General features: G+C 44.8%; 1 protein-coding gene across 1 annotated transcript in view; it reads left to right on the top strand.

Moving 5' to 3' along the window:
* The window catches only part of nrm (neuromusculin), a 320,350-nt gene that overhangs the window by 266,539 nt on the left and 41,518 nt on the right, over positions 1 to 12,293 (top strand). Inside the window, 4 exon segments of the mRNA XM_071684735.1 lie at positions 672 to 852; positions 3,770 to 3,924; positions 7,276 to 7,443; positions 11,565 to 11,728. Coding sequence (XP_071540836.1) covers positions 672 to 852; positions 3,770 to 3,924; positions 7,276 to 7,443; positions 11,565 to 11,728 — 668 coding nt within the window.

The raw sequence follows: 12,293 nt of genomic DNA, 5'->3' as shown, positions 1-12,293 counted from the left end.
CAGGCTAAGGTGGACATTAGCTCAGAATATTTGTTTGTACCTAAATTTTTGTCTGTTATATTTCTATTATGTGTAAGGATTGTGTGTACCATCTTTGAATATATCGAGTGTGTGATAAATGAACATTGTCTTGAAGAGATGCCACTTTTCAGTATGATTTTCATATGCATCTCAAAATCTTGTATTTTGTAATCATTTATTTGTTCTATTGTAAGACTGTTGACTAGAATTACTCTATGTCTGTTATATAGATTTATATGCAGAGCTTACTCCTTATCAGTAAAACATTAGTATCATTTTCCTTATATGTCTAGCAATATAGGCCTCATATTCTCCCCCAGACTGTATAGTCAAAGAATTTACCATCTGCCATCTACTCCTTAATTCAAAATAACATAAAACATCCCCTTTTAGTGGCTGTGGGTAACATGCTCAACCATTTAGTTAGGTACTGAATGTTTACACAGTTTTTCTATACTTTCCGCTCAAACTGATCTTATAGAGAACCTCCCATGACTATTGTATTCAACAGCAGAATCTTCTTCTATTTTCTGTCTTATCTCTCTACGTAACCAAAACCCGTGTGTGTGTGTGTGTGTGTGTGTGTGTGTGTGTGTACAGTTCATCCAGCGGCTGTCAGTGAGTAATGTTCTTTGTTGTATTTTTTGCAGCTCTGGTGAGGCGGTATGAGGTGGAAGGGCTGGCCGGCGAGGAGGTCCACCTGCCGTGCGAGGTGGACAAGACCTCGTGTGGCGACTTCCACAGCATCAAGTGGTACAAGGGCAACGACAGGGTCTTCATCTTCTCCGAAATGGCCAACGTGAAGAGGGCTGAGGGGCCGCTCCTGGACAGGTCAGTAGAGCGAGCAAGCTGTTCGCCATGAGATTATCATTAACACTTCCCCCCATTTGCATTTTCTTTTTTCCTTTTTTTTTTTTTTTTAGCATAATTGAATAAAGCTAAACAAGGATGAAAAGGTTCGGTATTTTAAAAAAGGATTCGTTTTTGGGGTTATTTAACGCAGGGTCTCGGCTTTAATAATGACAACTCGGGCTTTTTTTTAACGTTAATATTTTAGCTGTGTCAGCTCTGTTTTAGCTGTCAGCTATGTTTTAGCAGTGTCAGCTCTCTGTTTTGGCTGTGTCAGCTCTGTTTTAATAGAGTCAGCTCTGTTTCAGCTGTGTCAGCTCTCTGTTTTAGCTGTGTCAGCTCTGTTTTAATAGAGTCAGCTCTGTTTTAGCTGTCAGCTCTGTTTAAGCTGTCAGCTTTATTTTAGCAGTGTCATCTCTCTGTTTTAGGTGTGTCAGCTCTCTGTTTTAGTTGTGTCAGCTGTCTGTTTTAGCTGTGTCGCCTCAATTTTAACAGTGTCAGCTCAGTTTTAGCAGCGTTAGCTGACACTGGTATATTTTATGGTGAAATATATAAACCATTGAAACAAAAAAAAAGGTGGGGGGGAGGGTAGAGGTTACAAAACTGCATCAAATCCCGTAAAAAAAAAAAAAAAAATATTGGGAAATCCAAAACTAGGAATTTCCTCACAAATCCTTAAAATACTCTTAGTATAAATGTATGAAATTCCCTTTGCCTATGCAAGCTCGCAAAAATCCATTAAAAGTTTACAGACAACTTCAGAAAAAATATAAATATATACATATATGAAAACTTTTATATTGACAGTCATTACGCTTTGAATATCCAAGGTGTAAATTACCATTCGGCATATATATGATATGTGTGCGCGATAGAATTATAAAAACCCTCTCTTTGATTTTTAATTAAAAACAAAAACTTCTCCGGGTATTGGAAGATGGCGGAAGTATGATGACTGTCCGTTTCATTCGTCTTGCCACCGGGTTAGTTAAAAGTCGTAAGTGACCCTAGGCATTTCCTATGCGTCTTGGATATTCAGTGTGTTGTGCAGTACGCGTTTGTAGTACATAGGGGCGTGTGTTGCGTGCGTCAGACTCTGGCTAACCCAACGGGAAGAGGCGACAGTAATACAGTGACTAGCTATTGGTTACTTAACGCTTGTTCGTTAGTTCTTAATTCATACCCATTTTGAGATGTCACCTGTAAACATCTTGTGCTGAGTTAAAGTAATCTTTCTTCTATCTTTTATTAGAACTATTGAGAAATGTCTTAATATCGCACGAGCTGAATTCATTGACTTTGGTATGTTCTCTGTTAGAATTGCTTACGATGTCTGTAAGTGTCTCGAGAGTAAAACTTACCCTCGGGAATTTTCACATTGATTTTCCAGTTATGTTTAGGTGTTGTCCATATTCGGTTTTCGTAATGGTGGTAAGGTTGATTTTATAGGGACGTCATGAGTAATGTGGTAGTGGGGATCTTGTCAGAATCGACCTGAGACAGACAGACAGGCACGAAAGACAGATAGTGTAGTCATGACTGCCATGATGATATTATCTTAGGAAAACGGTACTTGCTCAATGGTGACCTTTCCCTCCTGCAGAGTAATTGCACTTGGCAGTGACGTACACCTAGTCTGTGAGTGTGAGATGCATATTAAGGTAACCGCATTGTTCTCCAGCTCGGACATTATAGTGCTCTTTGCAGATGGCGTTGTGATGACAGAACATTTGGAAGATGTTCTGTGTATATTTTTATGAATGATAGATACTCATCTGGGTTTGTAAGAACCCCTTTCAAATCCTTGTAAGATAAACCTATGCATATTAGCGCGTGAGGCGGAAATGCGCTTTTAAGATCATCCCATTCGAGTCCCCTTCAAATCCTAATACGACAAACCTATGCATGTTAGCGCGTTAGGGGGGGAATACGCATTTAAGATCACATCACATTCGACCAGACTCGTCTTATACAAGACAACATTCCATGAAACACTTACATCCTTCTTTAAAGTCGAGGGACTGAAGGATACTTATCCTCACGGACTCCGCGAGCCCTATTGCGCCATGGACATACGAACGCATCACAGGGGCTTTCACGGACACCCGTCCCACAGGGAGTTGGATTTCCATCTGTCAGCAAGATTCTGGACGATTTGAGGAACGCTCGGCTGTGGACCGTTGAATACCTCTCCTCGCCACGCTTAAACACTGTTCCTGAAGGGCTGTGCAACACTTCTAACACCATTGCTGTTCCTGATAGGCTATGCAGCACTGTACCTCACGCACTCTCAAACACAGTGACGTGAACGTGTGTGCTACACTCTTCACACACACATAAGCACTCTTACTTTAGTGCTATGCAACACTCATCCTCACACGAACACTGTACCTGAAAGCTCCTACAACACTTTGAGACTTGACCACGCTCATCCCACGCACTCTCACGAACGTTGTTCATTCACAGTCACTGGAGGACTTTCCCTCACGAACTCTGTCATGCCTTCAAGGAACATGATCCTGATAGGGAAGTATCCAGTACATTGTGAGGTCTGTGAACACTTTTACGTATGCACAAACTTTTTCTTTTTTGGCTTCGAGCCCCCACGAAAGATATCTCTTCCGGGCCACTGAACAAAGGTACCAGGTAGTCTAACTCACTCATGGATCTGCGGATACTCTGCCTCAGTGACTCGTGAAAACCCACCATCTCAAACGCTCGGAAACACTGGTCCCTTCGCACAGATTCGACAGACACGCCCCTCACGGATTCGTAATTGCTTCCCTCCTGTGTAGACTCATAAACATTCTTTTCTTTTGGATTGATAACGGATTTGTAAACTTGAAACTCACAGCTTTTTCTCTCCAGTGGAATTTACCAACGCACTCCCTTCCCCCAGAACGGACTTCCAGTACGCCGCCAATGGCACGGACAGCAGTCTTGAGATCTTCCCGCTAAGGACGGAGGACGAGGGCATCTACAAGTGCGAGATCACGTACCTGGCTGTCCGTGACGCCTGCTCAGTGGTACAGTTCGTCAACCTCACAACGTACGGTACGTGGAACAGAGTCTGTCTGACTTCATGGTTATTTTGATTCATTCTTAGTGTAATCTCTGTTCGTTAACATATCATGATACATAGTTTACCAGTTTTTTTTTGTTTGCCATCAACGAAGACATGTAAACACAGAACACTCTCATTTCTGCCTTCTGTTCCGCTATATCCTAACGTGAATGTGTGAACAACAGCAGGTATGCGTTCAGCCATTGGGTGAGTTGTCGCAATTTTGGCCAAGATTCTCTGTTTTCATGGACTAGTAGTATATTGTAGACACACACACACACACAGAGAGAGAGAGAGAGAGAGAGAGAGAGAGAGAGAGAGAGAGAGAGAGAGAGAGAGAGAGAGAACGCCTTAAAAAAAACTTTGATCGAATTAGCGTTTAGCGCTTTCCATGCAGTGAAGGGACAGAGGAACCATCAGCATTCGCGAGCGAGTGGAGGATGTGTCACCCTCCCTCCCTCCGCGGTTCTCACGCACTCTTTATGTTTACTTATTGGTCAGACCAGAGGTTATCTTCACTACACAACTCATTTCTCCTACAGCCTCGCCTCCTCGTTTTCACTACAACCTTATCTTAACTACGCTTGACCCTCATCTTCATTACACCGTTGGCTAAACTTACCCCTAACATGACCGTCAGTGAGGTAGCTTTCAACTTAGTTAGGTCAGGCGCATCTTCCGTAAGCGTAAGTTTGGTTGCTGATTGTTGGAAAGGTAATTGATGAATGGAAATGCCAACTTTCGCCAGAGGATGCAGTCTCCCTCTGCACTTGTATACTCAACTTCACTATCACTCGTCATCATGGTTGCATCAAGGGGAGCCATTTCCTTATACCCTTGTCTTCACTATACCCTCATCTGCCCCTATATTACACCCACGTTCAGGTGGGCAAACCTTCACTCCACCCTCATCTTCCTTACCTTGACTTCATTACACCCTTTAAAGTCTGGCCAAAGGCAGTCTTCACTATACACCCTCGTCTGTTGTGAGATCAGTGGGAGAATCATATGCACCCTTCGTCTTCATTTATATACTCTCATCATCCTTATACCCTTTATCTTCACACCAGCCTTATGGGTCTGGTTACAGGCATTTTTTTGCACCATCTTCAGTGCGTATACGTACGTAATGAATTATGGCTTCATCATAGACTAATTCTGAACAAGTACAGTAAATATATCTCGATATAGTAATTCATGTTAATCTTGACTATAATATGATACTTTCAAAGTGATAACATTCCTTAGTTAATGCATCTAGACCATGATTGATCTCGATGAGTTGTTTTAAATAGGACAATAAAATATGATTACTAATTCTATCGGATCGTCATTGCGCCGTAGCGAGAGGCTACTGAGAGCCAGAGAAAGAGTTGGAAGGTCAGAGGAGCCATCCCTCGACGCAGCAAGAGGCTGCAGGCCAAAGAGATAAGGAGGATCGGAATATCGTCAGAAAACAAGTGGTCGCGACCCACACTGCGTGGCACACGGACGGAGACGCCCTCGGGTCTCAGGTTAACGTTGCACATGAAGGAGAAGCAACCAGTCCGGAAGTCCTACTAGGCCTACAATACCAGGATATCAGGACAAAGGGGAAGTTACCTGATTAATAGGCAGTTCATTATGGCCAAAATAGCCGATGTTCACCATATCAAGGTGCATATAGACTCCGGAACGAGCCTTCCCCTGATGACGCACAAGTTAGCCAAGCGACTGCGTCTTAATGTAGTCAGGCAGAGTGAGGAGCGAGTCATGATCTATGGGCGGGAACACATTCTTCGCCTCGGTCACGTAAGATGTGTGAAGGTCTGGTTGAACCTGGCGAAGTCATATCACAACGTGGATGCTTACAAGGCAACGTGCATGGGTGTAAAAGTGCTGCCGAAGGATTTCCCTAACCTACATTATGGTGCGCACTTTATCCTCGACTGCGCAACCCTGTCGCGCCGTTACATGTACCAGCACTGTGATAGCTTCCGCCCCAGCGTGTTGTTTAGGGATTCCACTCTCGTGCACAGATGGTGTCGCAAGACTTACCTCTACACGCTGGCTACTACCCTGAAGAGGGGAAAGCAGGAGACGGATGTGAATGTCCTTGTCAACACTGGTCTCGAAGAGTCTTGCGTGTCCGAGACGCTCATCTCCGGCAAACTGGGCTTGAGATCGAACACACGCGTTGACGAGGTGGCGATCCAGTCGGAACAAAGCTGGAACGTGGTGATGGAAAATTTGAAGCTTAGTCGGGACGGGTTGTTTGATGTGATGCTGGGGAATGACGTGCTCCGTCGGTATGGCTGCGTGGTCGATTATCACCACGGGAAGATTCACTTCTTCTCAGGGCAGGACCGACGCCTCTGCTTCAGGATGACGAAATGGAACGTAGAGCGATGGATACCCGAGACAAATGGTACTTGAACCATTGGTTCCTGAAGCTGATGATGGCACGCGATGCAGTAACGGTTTCACGGGGGTAGATAGGTATGGGTTGATATGAAATATTATTATTATTTTTCTTTCATTCTTTTTCAGTGTTTGGAGACTTTGCATTAAGAACGTAGTTAGTCTTCGCCTTCAAAACTTCTTTTGGCAAAGGAACTTTTTTCCTAAGGTCATCCCTTTTTGCAAGGGAACTTTCTGTCTGTGGTCAAGGTTCCTTAGCTTCCAAAATTTCTTATGTTTTCACATTTTTTTTATGATAGGAACCAGAACCTCGTAAACGTCTGTTTGAAAAGATTTCTATTTTCTGTGCATTTTTTTGACAGTAATTCTTCATGTTGTTCACAGAGGAATACATAGGAATTCAAATAACAACAGGCCACTGGGTCCTTTCGAGGCAATTTGTGATAGTTGAAGATACAGAAGCTCGCAGAACAGTGTGGTAAAACTAATTTTTTTTGTCACTTTTTCACTGTCATGAAGCATATTTCTTCTTTGTTACCGACGCCACATCACACATCGAGCAGGCAAGCCATATTGGTTAACTATTAAAATAAATGGTTGCAATTAATTTCATCACGCTTTGAGTGGTAGTTGGGAACGCTAACCGCTTGGCTATTATGTATGTGTGTGTGTGTGTGTGTGTGTGTGTGTGTGTGTGTGTGTGTGTGTGTGTGAGACCCTTACATGTCAAGTAAATGGCCTTCATTACACCCTCATCTTCACTACATCCTCTCTACGAATGGCGTGTTACATCTTCGTCTTCTGTACACTCACTACGCTACAGATCTTTAACTAAACCCCATAAGGGTTAGGTGAAGTGATGGCTGATTGGATGGAGAATCTACTCCTTTTTTTTTAGAGGGCGTTTGCCATGATTGCCGTTTCCTCTTCCTCTTTTGCAGCGCTGCCGACGTACCTCCAGCTGTCGTTCACGGACGGGTCGCCCATCGAGAACGGGACGACGGTGGGGCCCTTCGACGAAGCCACTACCCTCACCCTCGTCTGTGAGTCTGGCGACGGTAAACCCGTCGCTCGGGTGTCCTGGTTGAACGGCAGCCAAGCTCTGGCAGGTAAGGTCATGAGAATGAAGGCCACAGCATGGGAACTCGTGGGCAGACGTGGCCACGTGCAACACACACACACACACACACACACACACACACGAACACACACACACACACACACGAAAACACATGAACCCGAGACATGGGGACTTGCATTTCACATGGGAACACATGAACAAGGGACATAGGGACATGCAACACATGGGATCACATGAAGGAGGGACATGGGAAACACGGATTGTAGACATGGGATGTATATGAATACGGGACATGAAGACACAAGGACACTGGACATGTATATGAATAATGAATACGGGACATGAAGACACAAGGACACTGGACATGTATATGAATACGGGACATGAAGACATAAGGACACTGGACATGTATATGAATACGGGACATGAAGACATAAGGACACTGGACATGTATATGAATACGGGACATGAAGACACAAGGACACTGGACATGTATATGAATACGGGACATGAAGACACAAGGACACTGGACATGTATATGAATACGGGACATGAAGACACAAGGACACTGGACATGTATATGAATACGGGACATGAAGACACAAGGACACTGGACATGTATATGAATACGGGACATGAAGACACAAGGACACTGGACATGTATATGAATACGGGACATGAAGACACAAGGACACTGGACATGTATATGAATACGGGACATGAAGACACAAGGACACTGGACATGTATATGAATACGGGACATGAAGACACAAGGACACTGGACATGTATATGAATACGGGACATGAAGACACAAGGACACTGGACATGTATATGAATACGGGACATGAAGACACAAGGACACTGGACATGTATATGAATACGGGACATGAAGACACAAGGACACTGGACATGTATATGAATACGGGACATGAAGACACAAGGACACTGGACATGTATATGAATACGGGACATGAAGACACAAGGACACTGGACATGTATATGAATACGGGACATGAAGACACAAGGACACTGGACATGTATATGAATACGGGACATGAAGACACAAGGACACTGGACATGTATATGAATACGGGACATGAAGACACAAGGACACTGGACATGTATATGAATACGGGACATGAAGACACAAGGACACTGGACATGTATATGAATACGGGACATGAAGACACAAGGACACTGGACATGTATATGAATACGGGACATGAAGACACAAGGACACTGGACATGTATATGAATACGGGACATGAAGACACAAGGACACTGGACATGTATATGAATACGGGACATGAAGACACAAGGACACTGGACATGTATATGAATACGGGACATGAAGACACAAGGACACTGGACATGTATATGAATACGGGACATGAAGACACAAGGACACTGGACATGTATATGAATACGGGACATGAAGACACAAGGACACTGGACATGTATATGAATAATGAATACGGGACATGAAGACACAAGGACACTGGACATGTATATGAATACGGGACATGAAGACACAAGGACACTGGACATGTATATGAATACGGGACATGAAGACACAAGGACACTGGACATGTATATGAATAATGAATACGGGACATGAAGACACAAGGACACTGGACATGTATATGAATACGGGACATGAAGACACAAGGACACTGGACATGTATATGAATACGGGACATGAAGACACAAGGACACTGGACATGTATATGAATACGGGACATGAAGACACAAGGACACTGGACATGTATATGAATACGGGACATGAAGACACAAGGACACTGGACATGTATATGAATACGGGACATGAAGACACAAGGACACTGGACATGTATATGAATACGGGACATGAAGACACAAGGACACTGGACATGTATATGAATACGGGACATGAAGACACAAGGACACTGGACATGTATATGAATACGGGACATGAAGACACAAGGACACTGGACATGTATATGAATACGGGACATGAAGACACAAGGACACTGGACATGTATATGAATACGGGACATGAAGACACAAGGACACTGGACATGTATATGAATACGGGACATGAAGACACAAGGACACTGGACATGTATATGAATACGGGACATGAAGACACAAGGACACTGGACATGTATATGAATACGGGACATGAAGACACAAGGACACTGGACATGTATATGAATACGGGACATGAAGACACAAGGACACTGGACATGTATATGAATACGGGACATGAAGACACAAGGACACTGGACATGTATATGAATACGGGACATGAAGACACAAGGACACTGGACATGTATATGAATACGGGACATGAAGACACAAGGACACTGGACATGTATATGAATACGGGACATGAAGACACAAGGACACTGGACATGTATATGAATACGGGACATGAAGACACAAGGACACTGGACATGTATATGAATACGGGACATGAAGACACAAGGACACTGGACATGTATATGAATACGGGACATGAAGACACAAGGACACTGGACATGTATATGAATACGGGACATGAAGACACAAGGACACTGGACATGTATATGAATACGGGACATGAAGACACAAGGACACTGGACATGTATATGAATACGGGACATGAAGACACAAGGACACTGGACATGTATATGAATACGGGACATGAAGACACAAGGACACTGGACATGTATATGAATACGGGACATGAAGACACAAGGACACTGGACATGTATATGAATACGGGACATGAAGACACAAGGACACTGGACATGTATATGAATACGGGACATGAAGACACAAGGACACTGGACATGTATATGAATACGGGACATGAAGACACAAGGACACTGGACATGTATATGAATACGGGACATGAAGACACAAGGACACTGGACATGTATATGAATACGGGACATGAAGACACAAGGACACTGGACATGTATATGAATACGGGACATGAAGACACAAGGACACTGGACATGTATATGAATACGGGACATGAAGACACAAGGACACTGGACATGTATATGAATACGGGACATGAAGACACAAGGACACTGGACATGTATATGAATACGGGACATGAAGACACAAGGACACTGGACATGTATATGAATACGGGACATGAAGACACAAGGACACTGGACATGTATATGAATACGGGACATGAAGACACAAGGACACTGGACATGTATATGAATAATGAATACGGGACATGAAGACACAAGGACACTGGACATGTATATGAATACGTGAGCACACACTGGGGGGGAGAGATGATACCAGCCTTAGCAGCAGCAGCTGCTTCTGCTGCTGCTCTTGCTGCCAACGCCACTTGGTGGTTGACCAGGAGTCATCATCATGCTAGGGAGTGTGTGTATCTCTGTGCTCAAAGAGTGTGTCTTGGTCCACTTGCTCAATAAAAGAGGCTGGAGGAACCACTGTTTTCCCTTGTACTTGATAACCATCTGACTGTTACAAGAGACGAGGCTGAAATGTAATTCAATATATACGTCTTAAGTGAGATCACTTGGTTTTGTATGTATTTTTTTTTTTTTGTAGTATTCTTAGGGTAATAGTGATTATGATTGTTGATCGTACTGATTTGTCATAGTGATTAATCATGCTGTCTGAGCTTTAGAAACTTTTTCTCTTCTGTGACTGATTGGTGAGTCACGCGACCTGACCCACAACATGACCCATGTTCTTCTCACGACATGACCTGTGACCTGCTCCGCAACATGTCCCGTGACCTGACCACCCACCCCCCATAACATTATCTGTGACCTTCACACATCATGATGACCCATGTCCTCACTGCCCATGACACTACACGTGCCCCGCCCCACAACGTGACACGTGACGTGCCCCACCCCCCCGTAACATCACCTGTGACCCGCCCCACAACATGACCCATGACCCCCCCCGTAACATCACCTGTGACCCGCCCCACAACATGACCCGTGACCTACCACCCCCCCGTAACATCACCTGTGACCCGCCCCACAACATGACACGTAACCTGCGCCCCCCCGTAACATCACCTGTGACCCGCCCCACAACATGACACGTAACCTCCCCCCCCATAACATCACCTGTGACCCGCCCCAGAACATGACCCGTCACCCTGTCCCCACCGTTCACAGTGCCGCCGCTGAGCGTGACGGTGACGGGCGCGGAGTCGGCGACGTACGAAGGGGAGGCTGTGACGCTCACGTGCTTGGCGCGGGGCGCGCGACCGGCCGCCACCGTCACGTGGTACAACGGCTCCGTGCCCGTCCAGGAGGCGCCCACCACCGTCAACGTGCAGGTACGTGGCCCGGGCTAGGCACTGTGGTAAGGGAGGAAGGGAGGGGGGGAAAAAGAGGAAGACAAGGGGGGAGAAGGAGAGGGAAAAGAAAAAGAGGTAGTGGAAAAAGGCTGGATTGATAAGGGAGAAGATGATGGATTGATAAGGGAGAAGATGATGGATTGATAAGGGAGAAGATGATGGATTGATAAGGGAGAAATGTTTGGGGGAGGGGGGAGTTTAGTGATGATCGTGAGAAGGGAGGGATTTGAAAGGGAAAGAGATGAAGGGAGTGATGTAGATGAACACAGGCGCCCCTCTGGAGGGGAGCCAGAGGAAAACTTTGAGTGATCACGATCGTTCAAACGTGGCCTGTGCCACACACAGCTGACTGACGGAGAAGCTTCAGTAATGATATGATACACCCAATTATTCATCGCTTCCAGATGATAACCTCTTCTAAACTGGAAGCACAGGCGCCTTACGGTTCCCTTTTGCTGCGTTCTAACATTTAAACACAGGCGCCTTACGGTTCCTTTTGCTGCGTTCTAAAATTTAAACAAAGGCGCCTTACGGTTTCCTTTTG

Source organism: Panulirus ornatus, chromosome 38 (assembly GCF_036320965.1).
Source record: "Panulirus ornatus isolate Po-2019 chromosome 38, ASM3632096v1, whole genome shotgun sequence".
Taxonomy (NCBI): Eukaryota; Metazoa; Arthropoda; class Malacostraca; order Decapoda; family Palinuridae; genus Panulirus; species Panulirus ornatus.
Note: the sequence above shows the minus strand (reverse complement) of the source record. Positions and strands in the feature narration are given on the sequence as shown.